Here is a 22,810-nt window from a genome sequence, read left to right as displayed (position 1 = left end):
ACACAGAGAGTGTTGCTAGGCTGAGAGCATGCGGACTCATAAAAAATTAATTAAAAAAAAAGAAATAAAGAAAAAAGAAAAGGAAGCGAGAGAGAGAGAGAGAGAGAGAGAGAGAGAGAGAGAGAGAGAGAGAAACACTCATGCTTTGGGCCATATAGTAGGGGTCCAGGGACTCAGGCAGTGCTTGGCCTTCATATATACCAAGCCGTTTATAATTGGCTATCTTTCTGCTGGTCCCTTTAAGTATCTGGTACTTTATTCTACAAATGAGGAAACAGGCTTAGAGAGGTTCAATTTACAATTGCTGCTCACCTGGTATTAAATATGTTTCAACCACGAGTCCTACTTACCCTTACACAGCTTTCTTTACTATTTAACCAGAATTACTTTACCATGTGTAAAAGCATTATATTTTTTCTCTCCTTCCCCCCCCCCTCTCTCTCTCTCTCTCAGTCTCGCGCGCGCGCACACACACACACACACACAACGATGCTACACTATCTGCTGGTATTCAGATTGGTAGATTCTTCAAGTGGGTGGAAAAACCATATTTGGTATGGCTGACCAGAATTCTCAACAATGTATTAATTAGGCTGGCTAGACTTGAAGGTAAATTCCACTTTGGTTTGCCAAGGTTTCTGTGCCCATTGAAATAAGCTTGGTCATGTCTAAACAGGTCAATTACTACTGTCAAGCAGTGACTAACCCGTCTTCATTTTTTTAATTGGATGGAGGATTTTAAAAGCAGATTGGATAAGGAGTTGCAAGGAAAGAAAAATATGAGCAGAAAGCAATAAAGGAGAGTGAGAATCGAGGGACGGAGCGAGGGAGGGTAAAAGAAAAGAGGCTCATTCTTAACCGTGGAAAAGAGCAGGGAGAAGCAGGGGGTGGGGAGATTTAGGAGGCAACTGAGTTTACTGGCCAGCCTCTGGTTGCCATGGAGACACTGTAGTAGAGTTAAGCTCAGGGTAACTCGGGGGGAAAGACTGGCTTGACTCCCACTCCATGCAAAGCAGTGCTACAACTTGATTCTCCCAAAGATTTACATCAGATGAGAATCTGGCCCTGAAAGGGACTAAGGCGTTTTTGAGCTTGCCAAAGGCAGACATGATCTTTACTTCTGAAAAACGATGTATGCTTAACCTATGAGAAATGCTTCCCAAGCTGCTCGCACCACGTGCTGGTGGCTAAAACCTGTTTCCTTTACTTAACCGGAGAGGGGCGAGCTGCCTATTCACCGCATCTATTTTGTGGACCCACCTCTGCTCACCAAGCAGGCTACTTTTCTTCTCTCCACCCCCGCCCCTACCAGACTTAGAGCTCCTGAAGTAGAGGACGCCAGACTTAGCCTCCACTGAGGAAGACATGCTGTGAAGGTGCCCTAAATGCCTTATGAAGCAACTGCTGAACGGAAGTCCACACCCCAAGTTCTCAATGTTCTCTCGTTCCCACAGCCTGATCCCCAGATAGCTGAGTTATGCCAGATCCCATGTCTCCTCAGAAGTGAGAGAAAAATAAGAGAAATTTTCTGGGAAAATCCGATGAAGCCTGTCTTGCTAGTCCTGAATTACTCCTTCCTTCAGTTTAGAGATCCCCTTCCATCAGGGCGCAGTCTCATTGGTACCTTGTAGGCCACCAGAAGTCCCACAATGTTGGAAGAGCTTTGACCAAGACAAGTTGCTTAGCACACAACTTGATAGCCATATCTGTGTCTTTAGGGTGAAAAAGACCCCATTATCCTACGACTCCTAAGGCTGTTTCTACTACCTAATCCTCTCCCATGTGACTGCATGATACTCCCTTTCCCCTAAAGTATTTTCATCTTCTTTTGTCTGTTATCTTGAGACAGGTTTTCACTTTTTAGCAGAGGCTAGCACATAATTCACCATGTAGCTAGCCTTAAACAATCCCCCTGCTTCAGCCTCCCAAGTGGTGGGGCTACCACACCCAACTCTGATCTCCATCTTTTAATTCCTTCATTTTTCTCCTCTCCTCTCCTCTCCTCTCCTCTCCTCTCCTCTCCTCTCCTCTCCTCTCCTCTCCTCTCCTCTCCTCTCCTCTCCTCTCCTCTCCTCTCCTCTTTTCTTCCTCCTCCCCCACATTGGTACAGAATGTAAAGTGAATAAGCAAAAAGGACTCCTCCTTTCCCACCAGAGCCCTCTTGCCTGATATTATCAGCATGACACCATGAGATAATCTGAATGACGGGAGATAAACGTTTTCCTTGGAGAATTTTGTATTAAAAAAAAAATCAAGAGAAAAAAAAAAGTATTGAAAACGATTCCTTGAAGTGGTCAGGTCACAAGTCACAGTCAGCTGATGTCAATGATGTCAAGTCCTGATTCAGGTCACCAAGAGTGTCTGCTGCTTGGAAACCACCTTGCTTCTGGATTTTCAGGTGAACTCAGAAGGATGCTGGGAAATGCCTAAGTGTGCAAGAGGCTTTAGATTTTACCAGAGCCACCTTTCTTCTCCCGTAGAGTGTTCCATGGCTGCGCTTCTGATTCTGGTTTGCTGCGTTATGGGACCATCCTCTAATGAGGTTGCAGTTTGCCCATCAGAGAAAAGGCAGGTGGCAAATTAGACAACAAAGCCCTTGCTGAGGTGCCTGACCACATGGATAGGAAGGAGCACAGTTACAGCCACTTCTGTTCCCTCTGCCTCCACCTGGCCTCAGTACAAAAGTTTACTGCTCAGAACTAGAGCTGGGGAGGGAGGAAACCTCACGCTGCCTTGAGAGTGTTTCTGATGGTGTAGTGGGGAGATGCTCCTTCCTTCGGTAAGAGGCTAAGTCATAATATGGGATTAGCATTCAGAATCAGCTGTGTGAGCTGTCATCTCATCACCTCAGAGCTGTCCTGTGCTGTGGAAGACAGATCCCACTGTATGCCACAAGACTCCTCCTTCCTGCCAAAGAACACATAGGCGGACCTAGGCCTCTCTGCAGACGTGCAGCTTGGTCTTCATGTATCCCAAACTGGAGCAGGAGCTGTCCCAAAAACTGTTGCCTGTCTGTGGGATATGTTCTTCTAGGTGGGCTGCCTTGTGTGGCCTCAGTGGGAAAGGATGCCTCGGCCCCACAGAGACTTGATGTGCCAGGGTGGAGGAATACTCAGGGGACCCCCACCTGCTCAGATGAGGAGAGAGGGGGTGGGGGGAAGGACTGTGAGAGGGGGTGACTGGGAGGGGGACAGTGAGCAGAATGTAAAGTGAATAAGAAAAAAGGACTCCTCCTTTCCCACCAGAGCCCTCTTGCCTGATATTATCAGCATGACACCATGAGATAATCTGAATGACGGGAGATAAACGTTTTCCTTGGTCATGTGTTTGGAAAAATGAGGAAACATACTATATAAACTTATGCTTTTAACCTGAAGGACTTAGAAAAGAGAGGCTGTAAGCAATAGTACCTTCCTTGTGTCCCAACAGGGAGTTTAGAGAGTTTGTAGGCACCCAGAAGGTTTCAGAACATTCTCCAGCTAGAGACTTAATTCCAAAAGGCTCTGCCACAGCCTTGAGGGGTTATGTGCTCATTAGGCTGTGGTTTGCAAGTTACAGAAAAGGAAGGTAATAAATCAAGCAGGGTTAAGTCTGTACTCAAAAACATCTTTCCAGCAACGGGAGAAATCCAATAAATGCCAGATGGATGGACAAGTAGACAGATGGATAGATAGACAGACAGACATGGATAGCATGGTATAGGAATTGGACCAATGTTTAGATGCCCTGGGGAATGCTGATTTCCCACTAGACTTCATGGAACACCTCTCGGAAGGTACTAGAAGGGCTTCCCTCTCACGGTGTCACATGAGAAAACAGAAAAAGACAAGCACATGAGGAGCTGGGCTTTTGTCTTGTTCACCCCATGGTGTGGCCAGCCTATATCTTCAGAAATAAAGAGTCCTGGACTAGCTACAGCAGCCTGTGAGCAAACACTGGATGAGCCATCAACCTTGCCCAGAGCTGCAATGTCTGTCCCAACTTTCCCCGTGACTGGTCTTAGACCATTTGCTCACAAATCTTTTTCTTTTCTTTTCTTTTCAGTTGGAAAAAAATGTTTTTAATTCCTCAACCATTTTTTTTATTAATTTCACCCCTCCCCAATTCTCCACAAAGTTTTCTCATTGTTTGAGATAATGAGAAACAGATACTTAAACAGTCAATAACTCCAAGTGCATTTGCAAGGTTGAGCAGGCTCCCATCTGCAAAAGTTCTGAACTCCCTGGAGGAGAGAGATGTGAAGGCTAAGAATTTGGGATTTTAGAAAGAAATTCCGAGAAGTCACACGTGGGAAAAATGAAAAGAAATCACCTGTGAGCCTTCCATGGCTGTTTACATCTGTAAAACAGTGTCACTGGCTTACTGAATAATTAGGAAATGTGGCTGTGAGAAGCTCTCAGCATGTCAGCCCTTGGTTCATGGGCTTTACTTGAATAGTCTTTATTTTCCATGAGTCTTAAGTGGGGGATGTGAGGGGTTAAGAGGATGAGCAGTTTGAAAACTAAGGAAGAAGGCAAAGTAACACAGAGGGAAATCCTAGGCTGCCTGAAGAACTGCTTACTGCTGCTGAGTGACTGAAACCAGGTATACAAAATCCTCAGCTGACTGCAGCCCATTGTCCCTTTTTATAGATAAAGTTTTATTTGAACACTGTCATTTGTTTACACACCACTTGGGGTTTGCCTTTGTGCTTCATGGGTGGAGCAGAGTGCTTGCCAGAAAGGCTGTGTGTGCTCCAAAGCCTAGAATATTTATTATCTAGTCTTTCATAGTACAACTTTGAGGATTTTGTTCTAAACAAGTAAGGCAGGAACAGAAAGCAGCCTTCTCTTCCTTTCTGCCTCCCACTCTGTCTGAACCTGTCAGAGAATTGGCATGAGGCAGATTCACCAAGAAAAAAAAACCAAAAAAACCCCAAAAAACCCAAGCGTCTCTCACAGTTATGTTCACGAAATGTCACTGGGACCTGGAGGAGCTACCCGGCATCCCTGAAAGAATGTTCTGGAAGACACCAATGTACCTAAATGCTGGTTTATGCTGCAGGTGTGGGGGCCCTTTCCATGCCAGCTGAGGACGAATACAGCAGAAGGGACAGTTCAGGGGAACTGTTTCATCTGCGGGATCACGCTAACAAAGAAAAGGCTTGGATCCACTAGAAAAGCTTATGGAAGCGAGTGGAAGAATGTGGCCAGGTCTCCTGTGCTCTTTAAGGGGATGCTAGAGTTCAAAGTATCCCCTGGAAAAAGGTCTTTCCATTTGCTGGACAAGCAATTGCAGAGGTAGACTCATTAGAGGTTTTCAGTATTGGGGCCTCTCCACTCTGTCCTCTCCCTGTGCCTATGTAAAATGCCTCTGCATTCAACCCCTTACTGACTGAAGCAGACACTTCTCCTTTTTTGGAACTAAGGCTACATCTTAAAACTGAGGTTTGCAAGGCTGCGTTGTTGGAGAGAGATGTGGGGAAAAACACCTTTTGCTGCACCCTTTGACAGACTGTCCTGGCAGCTGCTTAGAGGCACTAGCGCAGAGGGGATGTGCCCGCTTCTGTGACGGAAGAGGCTGGGTGTGCAAGCAAACTTCACAAACTGTGCCTCGGTGTCCTTTGGGCAGAGATGGGAGTCAAGCAACACACAGTGGTTTCACACATCTCTCCTGTCCTCCGCTCTGCAACACCTAGCTTCAGCTAGGCAGCTGGGGTGGGGGCGGGGCAATGGGGAGGACCCTCCCATCATGGCTGTCTATCTGGAGCCCTGGCGGCTTCCGGGGATTTAGTGTGCTTTTCTGATTTCATCTGAGACTTATGTGCATGAACTCTCTCTGCTTCCTTAGAAATCGCTCCAACGAGACAGCGCTGTAGAAAACAGGGAAGCCGATGAGAAAGATTCTCTGATGGGGCCATCCAGTCCTGTGTGCAGCCAGGGATGGGGTGTCTTACTGGCAGGCAAAGTTTTGGGGTGGAAGGCAGGTCATGAGAGTTACAGCGATGGTGGAAAAAGAGATGTGTGTAAAAAAATGGCAGATCGACTTGTAGGATCCAAATAAATTAGCTCAAAAGCTGAGGCATGAAGTCAGGTGCTAGCTTTACCCTCCATGTGTCCCCCTTACAACAATTCCCAGCCATAGCCAGAGGAAGGACAGCCTTTAATGATCGTTTTCTCCTGGTTGTATCTGGATGAAAATTGGGGAGTGGGGGTGACAGAGGGAAGGCACACAGTGGAATCCAAAAGATGGAGTACAGCAGCCTTAGAAATGGTTGGAGAAGACATATTCACAACCATGGGACTCAGAACATATGGATACTCCTCTTAGGGCCCTTAGTAAGAGGGTGGTTCAGAGGACTGTATTCCAAGAACACCTTCACAGTGCAGCCCTGCCTGGGTCTCCATGATTTCTGGATGTGGTCTGCTCCTACTGCATTCAGAACACACAGCCTCCGCAGGAACAACAACTCTTGTCTCTACCACAAGCTCCTAAGAATATTCACCTGGTCAAGAGCCACAGGATTCTGATTGTGGGCATTATATATTTTTTACTGACTTCTTGCTTGTTGCCTTTTCTTTTACAAAGAAGAAAAAAAAAAAGCACCAAGTAAGAGGAAACAATTCATTACCTTAATTATACCGCTTCTCAGTCTTTCTCCCCTTTCCCTTTATATACGGTTTTTCATTTGTTAAAACTCAGACCTTAAGAACAAAGATACATGACGCCACCATGTTTATAGCCACTGCTTATGAAAGCAAGCAAGCAAGTAAGCACACCCAAGTTATATTGTTTAAAGTATGATTCATCAACGACAGAAAGATCTTTTTAAAGACTGGCACGATGACACAGTGTTTTCACTTTCTCTGCCTCCTCTTTCTCTGCACAGTTTCTCTGCTGCACTAAGTCACATCCAGGTACACAGTCTACACGCACGTAACGAAGCAGAAAGCGCAATGCCATTAGACTTAAAAGACAGAGATGCGTGGCAGGAAGCCAGTGAAAGGCTGAAAATGAAAGATACTTCAAACTAAGAAGGACCCAGAGCACCCACCAGCACACGTCCAAAGGCCACTTTTGTGTTTCCCTAAAGATCCACCAAGAACACACTGATCTCCCGGACTGAATAGGATTACCTTTGCTGCATGACTAGTTTATAATAAAAAGAAAAACCACCCTAACTCTAAAGGCATAGGAGCAGCACAAATGGCGATTGTAAGTGGTGTCCCTACATCAGCTCTCGGTACCTGGCCTGCTCAAATCTGATTTACTCTGATTCTCTGTTTTGAGATTTTATGTTCCTACTGTCCTACCCAGGAAGAGAACAAAAGCTGAGTCTCCCAAGTGGAGACCATTTGTTTGAGTAAAGGTAGAGACCTGAGAGGAGGTCCTACACCTGGTCCCAGGTTCAGCTGGCTAGTTAGTACCCAGGAGCGTCACAGAGCATCAGTGTGGTTGAAACTTCTAATTCCCACTGTGCTCTTGGCTCTCTATGTTCTTCAGCCAAGTCTCTGCCCCCTAAGACTTGGTTGCCTCCTTGCCATGTCTGCATCCGTGAGCCAATGATGGCCACCGCGGAGCCCTGTCTGCACAGCCCGAAAGCATCAAGAGCATCCTGGGAAGTCTTACCTTCGAGCCATGAGCCCAGTGTTTATTTAGCCTAAGTGCACATTTGCCACTCAGTTGAGACTTTATTTATATATGTTTTTACAGGCGAACAGGCTTGGGTGTGCAGCCTCGTGCTGCACAGGACTTCGAGGGAGCATGTGTGCTTGGTTTGTTTATTCTCTTAGAGCAGTGCGCCCTCAGCTGCTGTCCTTGTCAGTCACGACCAGACATGGTACGTGCACAGCTTTTATAGTAGCTGCCAGACGGTCTTGAACCGGCCTTTCGGGGAGCTTTCAGGCTCAACAGCCCACAGAGAGTCAGGAGCAGGCTTCTCTTCCCCAGTGTAAACATTATGCTACATCCCGAAGGCAGTCTAAGCCGTTCAGTTTGCACACTAGCTTTCCTGGTAGGGCTTTGCACTTGCAGCCCTCTCTGTTCTACTGCGTCCCCCATATTGATTGTCTTAGAGCTAAGGGTGAGTGGCAAATTAGGCCAGATGACTTGGATTCAGGGAGCCTATCTAGGTGTCAAGCCAAGGACTTGTCTCTTTCTAGTCAGGAGTTGGACAGGTTAATGAGAGCGAAGGTGAAATGTGGAGATGTGGAGTATATAAAACCGGGAGCTTATTTCCAAAATGCTCACTGAGAGGGTCAAGCCCAGTCGGCACAAACAGGGTGTAACAGCCCTCTCAGAGCTGGCACCAAACAGTTGCCTGGGACTAAGCACTGGGCGAGGTCTGTGAGCAATGCTGTAGCTGGGCCAGCTGCAGGGGAGCACTTCGCACTTAGAGGGGCCACCGAGTGTTCAGCATTAGAACTTGGGCAGCATCAGCATCCAGACTGACTGAGGAGGGTGAGCGTAAACCCCGCTGCATTTGGAAAGCACAAACATAACCTTTGCTCCGGGCTGGAAGCCCTTGCTTCTTTTCTTGAGTGAGGAGAGCATGCCAATTTCCCTCTTCTTTGCTTTGTTCTCTGTTTGCTTTCTTAGGGAGAAAGCGTCCCTTTCTGGTCAGAGAATGTGCCTCCTTGCTCTGTCTACCAGCTTCTGAATTCAGCACCTTTCACAGCCCTCCTCAGGTTTTTTTTTCCCAACATCAACACTAGAATGCCTGGTACTACAGTAGTCTCACTGAGGGTTAATCTTCCCACAGCCTCTTCTTTCTCACCACTCCTGCATTTTCAAACCTCATTGCTCCCGAGTGGACAGTACAAGGCTCAAAGGTTTATCTGTAACCTATTTGTCTCTATTACAGGTTTCTAAACTTTAATTAAATGAGAGACGTTGAGGATCTCAATCCCCAGAATCTATGGGTGTCGCCGTCGCCACCTAGTGGTGAGAAAGTGAAGCACTTGTTTTCTCCTGCAGGCTTTGTTAAATTGGGAGTTACTGCCCCAACCCACCAAATTCAGATCCCATGGAAAGAGAAAAAGCCATGTAAAGCAAACTCTTTTTTACCTTTAAAATCCTCACCTGCAAAAGCCGAGATGGGTTCTGAAAGAAAAAAAGAAAAGAAAAGAAAAAAATTGAGTCAGATAAAGAGAATGAATGAATATGATACAGCTGAGTCGGTTAGGTCACTTGGCAATACGCTACAGAATGTGGCCCACCTCCTGTATGTTTTCTAGACTGTGCCTACCATCATCACGGGGCTGAGGCGAGTAGAGAGAATGCTCAAGTTGCTTTGGAACAAAAAGTCCTTCATAGGGTAACAGGTCCCCAAGGCACTGTAATCAGCCACTTACCGCTGATTACTTTCTCAGACCTGGGATTAGTTTTAGATGCCCAAGCCCTGAGAGATGCCTGAGGGACTAGGGAAGTCCCTGTTGCTTCTGACATCACTAGGCACAGACACCCAAGGTCCAACAAAAGCACTTGGTAACTTATTACAGCAACTCTGCCGGCTGGGATCAAGTCCTAGTCCTTTTCCCAGTCTGGGGAAAGATCTGTGGCGAGGATGGGAGGGGGTCAGGGTGCCCTTAGGGAAACCCCCGCTTCAGGATGAAGCCTTGGGCAGAACTGTGTGCATTTCAGGAGAGCTGGCTCTTAGCACTTCTGACCAAAGAGGTAGTAAGGGGTGTCCTTAATATGCTGGCCCTCAGGTGCGCCACGCCTAATCTTACAACTCTAGACTCTTGGGCATTAAAAGTATTAGCTTGAAAACAAAATGTAACATTGGGTTTTTTTATGCCGTAACCCCCCCCCCCGCAGTTCATTCATGTGAAGGAACGGTGTGCGTAATTGTGTTATCGTTCTTATATAACACGTGTACCATTTTTGCCCATCACTGAAGGCTTCCATTAAACCCATCAAACCTTTCCAGCATGTAATTCTGACTGGCAGGCACTCTTGTCCTCTAGCATTTTCTTTGCTTAAAAATTGGAGTCTGATGATGGGGTCTCGGCACCCCAAAATTTCACATACTTAGTGCACATCTATTTCTGATTGGGTGATGGATACATAAACCTTCACCTCATATCAGAACCCTCCCACCTACAGCCTAAGTTTCAACCAAGCCCATGCTTCACCTCCCACACAGACTGGGAAGTGTTAAGACAACAGTTGCTTCCTTCTGCATAACCCAGTCCCTAATGTCATATTTGAAACAACCACGAAGAGGGAGGAAGTCATTGAGGAAGTCACATACCCATGCAGTTCTCCAGTGGGACATCGGTGCTTATCCGAATGTCGTCGATGGAAATCTCTCCGGATCGCCCTTTCCCGATCACTCCCTCGAATACGATCTAGAGTCAGAAAGACAAGAGCCATGATTAGCCAATCTTCCTGGTTCATCCACTGTAAAGATGTCCAATTTCCTCTTCACAGAAGAACGTGCGCGCATGCGTGCATGCGTGCGTGCATGCGTGCGTGTTTTATTGTACCTGGTACACATCTGTGGCCCACATGGCTACATCTACTGAGATCTTAATTTAAAAAGAGTTGGTTCAAATCAATTACACATCTGAGAGGATAAGAAAATATAACAGGCTGACGGATGTTGTTGTCTAGTAACGAGAATATAGCAGTTAAAAGGACCACAGTGGAAGCATCCTTGAGGGAGAAGGGTGCTGAAATTTCCCTAGCTATGTCAGAGGTTCCTTTCTCGTGTGTCCTTCAACGCTCAGCGCAGGTATTTGAAAACTCAGAGGACATGAGCAGGTGACAGTAATATAGGAAACACGGCCCTTAGGTTTGCACTGCCTTCTGCATGACCTCTCCTTGCACTCTGACTTAGAGATGTGTTAATACAACAGCCGGGAAATAATTTACTCCTCTATCAACAATTTACTGAGCATCTACTATTCGTTAGATGAGATAGTAACAAAATCCAGTGAGGTAACAGGTCTGCCTGGAGAAACTCAAAGACAAACACTGAGACAAAGGAACCTCAACAGGTTCTTCTAATGCTGTAAGGTTAATAAGCGGGGGACTCAGGTTGTGGGGCGAGGGTCTAGGGATGGATGAATTGTAGTCTCAGGAGTGAGTGGCTACAGCCTGCGCATAGAAGCCCCTCAGCTCCGTGGTCTTTAATCACTCCTCATTCTCGCCCTCCACAGGTTCTTTCTGCAAACGAGCACATGTCCTCTGGCAAACTGAAAGAGCAGTTGGCTGCCTCACCAGCCATCTGTTGCGGCTCCTCATCTGGGGAGGAGCAGGTTAATGCTTTGGCTGGTTCCCAGTCACCTCGTCCACAGTGTGTCTACTCCTACCCAGGATGCGCATACAGATGTGTGGGCCCGTCTGTGCCTCAGTCTCTTGCTCCGTTGGACAGAGATAATAGAAGCTGAGAGAGAAGCCACTTGTTTGGGGCTCTCAGGTCTGCTGGCCACAGACAGATGCTATCCATCTATGCCCCTCTCTGGATCCATGCTCTCTGGAGAAGGTCTGGGAGGGCGCGGCCACAGTCTCCTCCTTTCGGAGCCCTCCACTACCTTGGGTGTAGGGGGGCTATTTGTGTTTACTTCCCTGGCTTCTGGGTCCCTTTGTGAGCCTACCCGATAGCAATCTCAAATAAAATGGAGTGAAGAAACATTTGTTGGAGAAGATTTCAGCAATATAAAAGGCAATAGGAGGAACAAAGAACCAAGTCTGGGCGTAGAGATAGGCACATTCTGAATAACAAATAAGAGTGTCATTTAGTTGCCATGGCAACATAAGAAACACAATGAAAACAGCGCAGCTTAACCACGTCCCTTACTGATGAATGGGCAAGCTCTTTGAAATACTGGAATGGGGATCACGGTGACCCCCTGGCCTCTTGCACACCCACTTCTCTTCCCCGACTCACCTGATACTCCATGTCATAGCTGGGCAGGATAATGCGTCCATGCTTCCACTCGCTGCCCTGGTCCTCGCGGATGACCCAAAGGAGTTTGCTTTCCTGTCTGGCTTCCCGAACCACCTGCAGTGCCACCCCGTGGCCGCCCATGGCTTGGTATTGGAACTCCATGCACACAGGGCTTCGGGGCAGGTGCACTGGTGGGCTGATGAGCCGCCCAAACTGGCCCTCTCGTCCGCCGTCGCTCTGTAGTTTCAGGAAGTTCTTGTCATCTAAGGGAGACAATCCAAACGGAAGTGGTAAATGCTTGGGAAGTATACCACTTTGTATACTGTGGCCTCTCCATCAGAGAGAGAGAGAGAGAGAGAGAGAGAGAGAGAGAGAGAGAGAGAGAGAGAGAGAGGAGTTGAGTTGTTTTCAGTGTTTTGAAACATGTTGGGTCTTGCTGTGTAGCTCAGGCTGGCCTTGAACTTACAACTTTCCCACTTCTGCCTCCTGAATGCTAAGACCACAGGTGTGAGCCACCATGCTGGGCCTGCTGTGCTCTTCTCTTAGGCCCTTTCAGACTCTTGATTCAAATGCTCTGTTCTCTTGAAGCCCTTTCTTCAATCCTTGAGTCACACTGGCCCCGCATTAGCTCTCTGTGTCATGTCTTTCGTATACAGCCCCTGGGGTGGTCAATTTCAAATCCTGGCTGTGTACAGACTTGTCTTTTCTCCCTAGAGTGAAGAGGCCTGACCCATGTCTTACTCATCTCTGACTTACCCAAAGGGCCAATGCAGTCTGGTGAACTGAATTACAGGGAGCAGTTTATAGGGTGTGGTAGTTGCCGGATTGGAGTGTGACTGGCCAGGTATTGTCTGGCTGGGCACTGTCCAAATGGAAGACATTAAAAACCTTCTGTCTCTGCCAGGGTTGCTAGACGATGCCTAAGCCTCAGTAACTATTATGCAGACACTCAAGTCAACTCTAAGCAGATCAGGGTGGGAGTAGACGGCCATCCCACTTTGTTCCTGGACTTGGCTTTTCTCAAGCAGCCACACACATATAGCTCCACTGGTTAAAAAGGTAAGGCCATTATCATTAGCAAAGAACATACGTGTTCTGGGAAATTAAGAGCTCACTGTCCAAATGCTTCAAGAATGGCCTTCTTGGCAGACTGGGTTTAAATCCATCCCATAGTTATGCAGAAGGCTGAGCTCTTATTATGGTTGGCAGCACCTATACCTCACAGTCACAGGTATGGAGATGGGGAACTCCAGCTCGTGTGAGGAGAGCAAATGCTCAGAGAAGGAGGAGGAGTTCTCACGATCTTGGGCCCTGAAGCATGAGGTCATGGTCTGCTAAACTCTGCAAGTGGGTCAGGGACATATCCACTGTATAACCAACTTAGAATGCGAGCAGGCCAGACACTTCAGGGTCTTGTTAATTTGATGCTATGTTAGTCTGAGCCACAAGCTCAGAGGTTTTTCAGTCCGTGGGTTTGTCAGAGAAGGACAGGCTAGTGTTCCAGAAGCCTGGGTCAGCACCCTCTCAGGGATGGGGATCTCTTATTCACTGCTGTCATACCTGTTGGCATTATCTTGTTAGGTGAGAGCTCAGCCTCCACAGAGCCTCCCCCGGCAGGCCTGTTCAAGGCAGAGATAAGGAAGAGGAGGTTGCCTTGAGAACAGAGCTTTAATGATGAGGTCTGGTGAGGAGGGGAGGCAGATAGCATCACCAGTCACTCGGTGATCTTCTAGCCCTCTGTTTGCACATCAGATCTTCCTGCTATCACTATTAATGATAATAATTACGACTCAGATTTGCATAATGCCTTTCAGGTTACAAAGCATTCTGGTATGCAATATATTGCCTCGTCCTCACTGTATGCCTGTGAGCTAAGTCATCCCAATTTTACTCTGAACACGATGGAGAAAACAGAGAGGCTAAAGAGACTTGTCCAAGGAGGAAATGCTAGTTCAGAGCTAAGCAGACCCCAGACTTAACTGAGGGATCCCACACCTTCCTACAGTAAACTCTTCAGCTGCCCGAAAGCATCTTGCCCCAAATCCTTGCAATCCCTCTCTGTCTGAGGCAAACCTGCTTCCCCCTGGGCCTACTGCCTCAGCCTCACCGTACCTGAAGCTGCCCGTTCTTCCTTTCCTCCACCTAGCCTGACTCTTCTGCCACCTCTCCTTTCAACCATTCTGGCACGCACAATAGAACCTTCCCTTTCCTAACGATTCCAGTATTTGTTCAAAACACCTGACCTTACTTACCTTTAAAGGGAGCTTAGACTTTGCTACAGTGACTGTCTACCTGTCACTCTTAACTGGGTCATGGGTCTTTCCTACAGCTCAGATTTTTTAAAAGTATTTATTCATTTAATATGTGTGTGTATGCTCACATGTGTGCATGTGCTTGTGCACAAGAGTGTGCCACAGTGCACATGAGGAGGTCAGAGGACTATTTTTTTTTTCCTTTCTTTTTTTCGGAGCTGGGGACCGAACCCAGGGCCTTGCGCTTGCTAGGCAAGCGCTCTACCACTGAGCTAAATCCCCAACCCCTGTCAGAGGACGATTTACAGGAGTTGTTTTTTTTTTTTTTTCTTTCCACCATGTAGGTTCCAGATCAGGTTTGGTAGCAAGCACCTCTACCAGGCGAGCCATCTTCCAATCCCCTATCCCGGGTTGTCTTGCACACAGAAGGTTTAGCATCTTTTTTCCTTTCCTTAGTTTGTGCCTGTCACACTACCCAGGGGAATCTTATTCCATGAATGAATAAATGAATGAATGGCAAACACAGATGAGAAAGAATGGTATGTAACGAGGAGAGAGAATCTGCTAGCCTCTGCCAAGCCTTCAGTTCACACAATCCCTTTGCCACAGACTCTGTTTTCCTGAGCCAGGAGACCCCTTTTAAAGATGAGGTAGCCTAATCCCAGGGTCACCTGTGGAGGCTCCCGGTAGATTGAGACACCAGCGAGGGTCCCCCTGATCCTCTGTGTTCCTGTACCTTCCACGCCCCTCCTCTTTCCACCCCATCTATAAAGGAAGGCGGATCTGAGAGTCTTCTTATTCAGCCTCTCCCTTCACAGCTTCGCAAATCAGACCCACTTGCTGCCTGAGAATTGCTTGGCAGAAATTCTGTCACTTGTGTGAATTTGCATTCTTAAGCAAAGGAATCACAGCGGAATGGTTACAACCGGGAAAGCCAAATGTGTCTGGGGGGAGAGATGGCGGGGTGCACGGGTTTTTATCTGGGTCTATCTTATCTATCCACGCTGTCATTAGAATTCAACCAGGCCAAAGGTTCCCCAGTCAGCTGGTCCAGAGTCTCCCGAGCCCGCGCCTTTCTCCTTTCTTCTCTCCTTCCTTCTCTCACAGTAGTCTGATAATCACTATGCATGATTTACAGGACCGTGGCAGGAATCGAGTTAATGCTAGTGGCGTGCTAAGCACGAGAGCTGAAGGCTCATAACTCAGCGCTGACATCTGAGCTAATCCACGGGTTTGCAGAGTCTCCAGACGAGCAGGCCTCTGGATCTCACTTAGTTAAATCATTTGTGCCCCACTTGTCTGTTAAGTGCTATGAACTCCAGGGAAGAAAGATGATATGTAAATTTAAGGAATTAGCAGGGACATCAGTCAGAGGGAGTCTGAGCTGCAAAACATCCCTGCCTGTCACGACAGAGGCCTGATTAGAACCAGGAACACCACAAAGGAAAGACTCAGACTGGGAAATGCACAAGGAAGGGAACCAAAAAAGCAGAGGATGAGGATGGTCACATTGAGAGGATACTAGACGACAGACACCATGGCTTCACCTTTAGTTATGATTCATACCCATCCCTGTGCAACCAATAATATCCTCTTTCTTTGTTTTCCTTCCTTCCTTCCTTCCTTCCTTCCTTCCTTCCTTCCTTCCCTCCTTCCTTCCTTCCTTCCTTCCTTCCTTCCTTCCTTCCTTCCTTTCTTTTCTTCCTTCTTTATCCTCCTTCCTTCCTTCCTTTCCTTCCCCCCTCTCTCTTTCTCCCCCTCCACCCTCTTTCCAGGGTCCTGCTAAGTAGCTCAGGCTGGCCCTGAACTCACGATCTTCCTGCTTGACGCTCTCCAGTGCTGTAATTAGAGAGATGCCCCTTCTCTGAAGCTCAGAGATAGGAGGTTGTGTTTCCAGGACCAGTGCTACAGAGTGATAGAAGTAGGCTCTTGACCCACATGGGACTGAGTAACTAGCTGGTTCCTTGTCACCTGGGGTGGAATCCTGGCTGGTGGCTCTAAAGCCTTAGTCTTTCCATCTGTACAGTGGGTATAATAATGATATTACTTCATGAGGTATACAAAGATATAGCAAGAGCTCAGTCAAGCGATTGATGTCACTCCACACACTGCCTTCCATGCAGACTGAAGACCACTATAAACCTGGGAAGCCAGTGCAAGATACAAAAAGAAGTAGGATTTATCCTGGGGAAGGTATTGACATTCTTTGAATTAAGATACCTTTCCAGACCTATCTCAACTTCAGGAACCAGCTCTCCATCACGCACCCCACGCTACATGTCTTCTGTGCTAATCTACAGAGGGTGAAATAAAATGTGATCATGATCTTGGGTCATGAGAGGATTCTGTGTGACTATTAGCACTGGCCAGAGGAAGCGTGTAGAAACATCCTGACACTATGCCGTCCACCCTTCCTTTCAAAAAGAGGCTCCACAGGCCACAATGGCAATGTGTTCTCCAGGCCACAACTCCAGCTGTCAAGAACATCTCAAATTGAGTGTAACACCTTCCTGCTGTCATGCGGACACACTTCCTCCATCTACCCCTGATGCAACACAGCTCATTTCTGTTCTATGACTTGGAAGCATTTTATTCATAAGGAATTAAGAAATCCAGGGGGCTGGGCAGATGGCTAAGTGTGTGAAGAGCTTGCCTCACAAGCCTGATGACCCCAGGACTGAAGTAACATCATAAGGCTGCAAACCTACTGTAGTGTACCCTGACAGGGAGATGGGAGGAAGATACAGGAAAAAGAATGGAAGTTTCTGGGCTAGCCTGAGGTACACTATAGCAAACAAATAGACACTGTCTCAGACAAGATACAAAAGACTGACATCAGAGATTCTGCACTGCGGTGCATACAAACACGAGCAGAGAGGGGGGAGACAGAGAGAGGGAGGAAGGAAGGAAGAGACAGGGGGAGGAAGGAAGGAAGAGACAGAGAAGGAGAGGAAGAGAGGAAGGGGGAGAGAGACAGGGAAAGAGAGAAAAGAGGAAAGAAGAAAGGGAGAAAGGAAAGGAGAAAAGGAGAGAGAATAAGAAAGAGAGGGAGAGGAGTAGAAAAAGACACACACACACACACACACACACACACACACAGAGAGAGAGAGAGAGAGAGAGAGAGAGAGAGAGAGAGAGAGAGAGAGAGAATATGAGAAAATTAAGACTTTCAGTCTGTGTTTCTCCAGGAAATACAATGCTACTATCTTTAAATGCTTCCTTTCTGGGTTATTGTTTATAGAGTGCTTCAGCTCTCAAGAGTCTGACATTCAGACAAGACGCTGAGCTTGGATGTATTCTGAAAGTGAAGGTTGTTCCGGAATATCCCAGCTTAGGGCCAACCACCACTAGATACTAAGAAAGGCCAAGTACACAGTAGCTGTGGGTTACCTGATAGAAAGAAGTGTGGGCATGGCGGGGCGGGGACAGGTTGCTTTATGAATTTCCTTGGTCCTTAGGAAGGAACCCACTGGACTGCAAGAGGTTGCCCTAATATGACAACCAGCCAGCTAAGACCCAGCCCTGTGGGTTGGAAGTTGCCCTCCACTGTGACTGATAACTAGGATACCAGCAGTAGATAGCTTCCAACAAAAAGACAAAAAGGAAATCCACTCAGCTGCTGAGAGAGAACCAAGAAATAATGTCCCTAAGATACAAAATCCCTGTCCTCCTGGACCTGACATATTTAGGAAGCGTTTTGCTGTGTCCTTGACTCGGAATGTGTGCTGTTGCCAAAGATACAGAGCAAACAATCACATGGGAATGAACAACTCCAGTTCAGAAGGGCAGAGAGGAAGTGCAGAGAAAGGGTCACTCATGCGCTTCACCTGATGCTGTCTCTAAAAGGGCCTCTTGATATTTCACCTGGCGATTTATGGTCCCATCTGGCTTCAGCTGCTTAAGTGTCCTATGGACACGTGACTGAGGTTGGTCCAATAGCAATGGATTCAATCGTGCCTACTTCCCTTTAACCAACCCTAAAATAAATCAGCTGCTTGATCCTCCTGGCTATTGCAAAGCCAAACATGCCATCTGTCCCTCACATGCATCTCCTGGCTAGCATCTTGCCCTCCTACTAGAACAACCATCTGAGAGAATATTTACTGCAGCAGGGGATGGAGTCTCTTAGTATAGGTCATACTTAAAACATGAGTCAGCCACTCCGCTGGCCTCCCAAGGTCAGTCTATCTCTGCTAAGGTCCTCAAATTAACAACCAGTTATGGGAAACATTGACTTTGGATGAACTCAGCAGGAGGTTTTCAAGGTTTATGATAGAACATTCAGCAGGCATTTAAGGATTCAGCCGGGCCAGTCCTTGCAGGCTGCTAGGTACCTGGAGGTATTTTTTGATGTGATGTGTCAGCTTCTACAGAAAGCTCCACCATCTAGATAGTTTGTTCTCAATTTTCCCCTTCATTATCACCCCAGTCTCTCATGGTTTTCAAGAAAAGGAGATAACAGCTTCTCTCTGTTTTCATCTTTTCCACAAACAGGGCTGTTTTCCTCCTGTCTTACAAACCCCCTTCACCTCCCCCACCCCTGCAAATCTTTCCTGTTCTAGTTGAAATTATCCCTTGATTATTGCTTGCTTCTAGTTCAGCTCTTCCTGTCCTTTCATTATCTATCATGGTCCAGAGCCCCAGTTCTCTGGCTTTGTATTTTTTAAGGGCTACGCCCTAGCCAAACTATAACCACCTTCTTCCCAAGGTGGTTCGGTCTGAGGCAGTGGTTCTCAACCTGTGAGTCTTAATCCCTCCAGAGGGTCAAATGACCCTTTCACTGGGGTCTTGTATCAGACATCCTGCATATCAGATACTTACATTCTGATTCATAACGGTATTAAATTTACAGTAATGAAATAGCAATGTGAATAATTTTATGATGGGGGGGATGCACCATGACAGGAGGACCTGTGTTAAAGGGTGGCAGCATCAGGAGGTCTGAGAACCTGATTTGACAGTGTCTGAATTGAAAGCTGTCACCTGATCTTTTGAGCACAGAGGGAGGTTTTTTTAATTCAGAGTCATTGCTAGCCTACAATCAAAAAGCAAGCCTGTCTTAAGTGTGTCCATCCCACCTGCTGGCGTTTATCAGAAACCAAGTCTGAAGCAAAACAACCCCAGTGAAAAGTTAACAGAGTATTGTACCTACATTTGAAGGGATGACCAATGTGGATAAAACCTGAGTGCTTACATTCTTGGTGTACTCCCCCTGAGCTTTCCTCGAGCCTCCTGTAAGCTGGGCAAAGCTCCCTTCACAATGTAGACTTTACCTGTTTTCTTTAGATGCTTCCACAACTTTTAGTTACCAAAGTGGGGGAGCTTTGTAGTCAAGCTTCACATGGTCAGTCAATGTGTAAAAGGACACACACATTCCAGAGTGAAATCGAGTGTTCCAGATCACACTTGGATCTCGATCAGGAGGCTGACTGGGCAGAATCCTGTTTACCTCTGGCCTTATCTCCTTCTCCCCCTCCTTCTCCCTCCCACCCCAGCGGAGCTAGAGACTGGACTTAGGCACTCCAGACCCTCCCAGATGGTAGGCAAGCACTCTGCCACTGCTCCAGCTCAGCTCTCCTTTTTCCTTTTATTTTTGAGGCTGTCTTGCTAATCTGCTTAGGCTGGTCCTGAACTCATTCGGTAGGCCAGGCAGGCCTTAAATGTCCAATCCCCCTGCCTCAGTCTCTCTGGTAACTGAGATTTTATACTAGCACTACCAGGCCTAGGTCTTATCTCATTCTTTACAACAATAATGATCATAACAATAACAAGTCTCGATACTATTAGTATTATTATTTACTTAGTATACTATTTCTATACATAGATAGTGACCCCATGTTGTCCTTAATGCAGTGTCCCATAGTTGCTGAGGGAGATAGAGTGGCATAGATGGAAAATCAAAATAGCAACACTTGCAGAACGGGCTCAGGCAAATCCGCCTCCCCAATTCCCCACTTCATGGTTCTCAATAAACCAAGCGGCCCATGCATCGGCAAGGATTGGAAGCTCGTTCTTCGGCTATGGCCCAAAGGTGGTACAGCAGTATTGTCTAACACATTACCGTGATGCTGCTTCCAAGCATGGTCACTGTGGCCTCCGCATCACAGAATAAGAGTGCCACGGCAGAACTGAAGCATTAGCTGGAACAAGCTTCACTCATTAAAATTAAATTAGAAATAGCCACAAACAGCTGTGGCGGTGGTGGGGAGTTCCTTACTCAACGTTGGAGAACTGGATACGAGTCATCTCGAGGAGAGCTTGTGTCTTTCCTTAAAGACCCAACACTGATCATTCTCAGAATTCTAAATAGGCCTGTTCTCCTAAGAATGACCCCATGTCATTGTAGCTTCAGAGAGAAGACAAAGTGGCTTGTCAGGGAGGGCGGGTCGGGCTCCTCCGCTACCACCAGGGGTCACTGGATCTGGAGCACAGTCGGGGTGGGGGTGGTGTGAACACACTCTGGGCAGCTTAGCCACAAGAGCTAAAAAAAGAAATTCTGAGTGGCTTGAAAGGCGATGTTGAAAAACAAAAACAGTGGAATGAAACCAGTGGGTGTCTTGTCAGCCTGGAGCAGCCATTACCACTAGCCAAAGGAACAGAACTAATTGCTGACTTAAAAGGGAGCAAGGAAAGGAAAGAAAACAGGAGAAAACAACTCAGTCAGAAAATATCTCAGCAATGTAAGTAGTTTCCATGAACACTTGTGATCAACTGTCTGTGTTGAATTTCAGCATGGCCACCCCACCCCGCTCCCTTCCCCTTCATCCTCACCCCTCCGTGTTTGACTGAGATACCGCCTTTCCAAAATGTAATGACGTCCGTTTGCACACTCACTGTGGAGGGGATGAAGCATGGAGCATCCTTCTAGAGAGCCATAGGGCTGGTCTCTTTGTGGAAGAGCAAAGTAGGGTGACACAGTGCCTTACAGGTTTGGGGCCAGGCGCCCGGCATTCTGTGCCCATTAGCATCCTCTCAGCCCCGAGTCCAGCAACAGCTGTTTCCATTCTCCTCACTGCTTCCCTTGGGGCCCCATTTTTTTAAAGAACAAGAAGGGACCACCCCAAACAGAAGGGGTGTCTATCTTCTGCTTGCAATGTGATTCAGTATTTTGTAAGCAGGACAGTGGGAAACCAGAGAAGATGGGGTTCTGAATCATCTGAGGATAAAGGGTTCTGAGAACAGTATTATGACTGTGTTTCCCGGAGTCAGGTTGCACGTGTCCCTTTCCCAAACTTCAGTGACGCCTCTGGAAAAGGAAAATAATTATTTTCCTTCTCAGCGTCTTAAGACAGGAACAACATTAAGCCCAGTGGTTCCTTATGGCCCTAATTTTCTTTCTGTCCCCAACTGTTCTGCCAGAGGTTGGAATTCTGCCAACTTCCCTGGCCTGTTCTGAAAAGTGTCCCCCAACCCCCTGCTCCAGAGTGTAATAATGAATCAGCTGAAATGAAAGCAAAGACTACCATTTCCAACCAGCAGCAAGGGTCAAGGGAGCAGGCACTCAGGTGAGGGTGGGATCTGAATAAAGCCAGTGGAAGTAAAGGACAGCAGGCTATGGCAGAGGGGAGGCAGAAGAAGCTTTGGCAGAACTGTCACTAGTTCACTGGTGGCCATGGTCTAAGTAGGGCTAGCCTTAGACACCATCAGAGGAAACCTCTCAGAAGCATAGGGAGGGGGAGCCAGAGGATTAGAAAGGACCCTGGATAAGAGATGATAAACCCTCCCACCCCTCAGTGTTCATGTGTACAGCCCTTTATTTAAAGTGCCTCAGCCAAGCCAAGCTTCTCAATCTCTCAAGCAGACAAAATGTAAACACATACACCCATCTACCCCATTCACCTTTCTTACATTCAGATAAAGACGGGGGCTGGGAAAAACCACCAATTAATTGGACCCAGTCTCAAAGGAGAGGAAATGAAATGAAGAATCCAGGCTGGGTTATAAAAATAAGTAATTTTTTCCCCAACGTGCAGGAGGCTCATTATATTAATTAAGCATTATTGCAGAGCCTGAGAGGGGGAGGGGGGACAGGAGCTGGGACTGGGGTAAGTGCTCTCTCCTGTGCCCGAGGCTGTAGTGATCCTCAGATACAAATCTCTCTGAGCCAGCACTCAAATGCTAAAGAGATAAACACTTGAAATATGAAAATCGTTTTCTTCAGGGCAGATGCTGTGACCCTCTGGGAAAGCAAGTGTGGGTTGTGGCAGGAAAGTGGCCCCAACGGTTCCTCTAGAGCTTATCCCCCAGTACCCCCTCCTCCTGGGAACCAGAGGAGGCACCATCAGCATTTGGGGTGAGGGCATCTCTGAAGAAGCCAGTAAGAGGGAAGCCCCCCTTCCCTTTTCTAGTCGGCCCCCAGTACCCTCTTTGGTCTGCTAAATTTTCAGAATTAACCCTCTTTTCTCTCAGAGCCTTATTAATGGGCACCTGAGGTCCCGGCAGGAGGTGAATGGCAACTGAAAGGGAACAAAAGTATTTTTAGACCAATGTGTACTGGCTTGTGAGGGCCACTTGTTAAATTTTCTAGAATTTCACAAGCCAATTAAATCTAGTCATTATTAAAAATTAAATCACGTAAAACTGTATTAAATTACATTAAAAAAGGAAAATAATAAATACCCCAACTCGACCTTTCCTAATTATTTCAGTATCCCTAGCTCTGGGGGTGATTTATGCTCCTGGT

At 47.0% G+C, this 22,810-nt stretch overlaps 1 protein-coding gene across 7 annotated transcripts in view; it reads right to left on the bottom strand.

Moving 5' to 3' along the window:
• The window catches only part of Nrp2 (neuropilin 2), a 115,268-nt gene that overhangs the window by 22,096 nt on the left and 70,362 nt on the right, over positions 1–22,810 (bottom strand). For 3 of the 7 annotated variants that reach the window (XM_006245039.5, XM_008767137.4, XM_006245041.5), the window contains exons 13-15: positions 11,876–12,138; positions 10,235–10,331; positions 9,046–9,081 (exon numbers count right to left, since the gene is read on the bottom strand). In XM_006245039.5, coding sequence (XP_006245101.1) covers positions 9,046–9,081; positions 10,235–10,331; positions 11,876–12,138 — 396 coding nt within the window. Of the gene's footprint in view, positions 1–41; positions 2,535–9,045; positions 9,082–10,234; positions 10,332–11,875; positions 12,139–22,810 lie in introns of those variants that run through there. The other 4 variants (XM_006245040.5, XM_006245042.5, NM_030869.4 and 1 more) reach the window with 2 other exon arrangements.

The sequence above is a fragment of the Rattus norvegicus genome, chromosome 9 (genome assembly GCF_036323735.1).
Source record: "Rattus norvegicus strain BN/NHsdMcwi chromosome 9, GRCr8, whole genome shotgun sequence".
Lineage (NCBI taxonomy): Eukaryota > Metazoa > Chordata > Mammalia > Rodentia > Muridae > Rattus > Rattus norvegicus.
The sequence above is the reverse complement of the archived record's forward strand: the minus strand, read 5'-3'. Positions and strand labels throughout refer to the sequence as shown.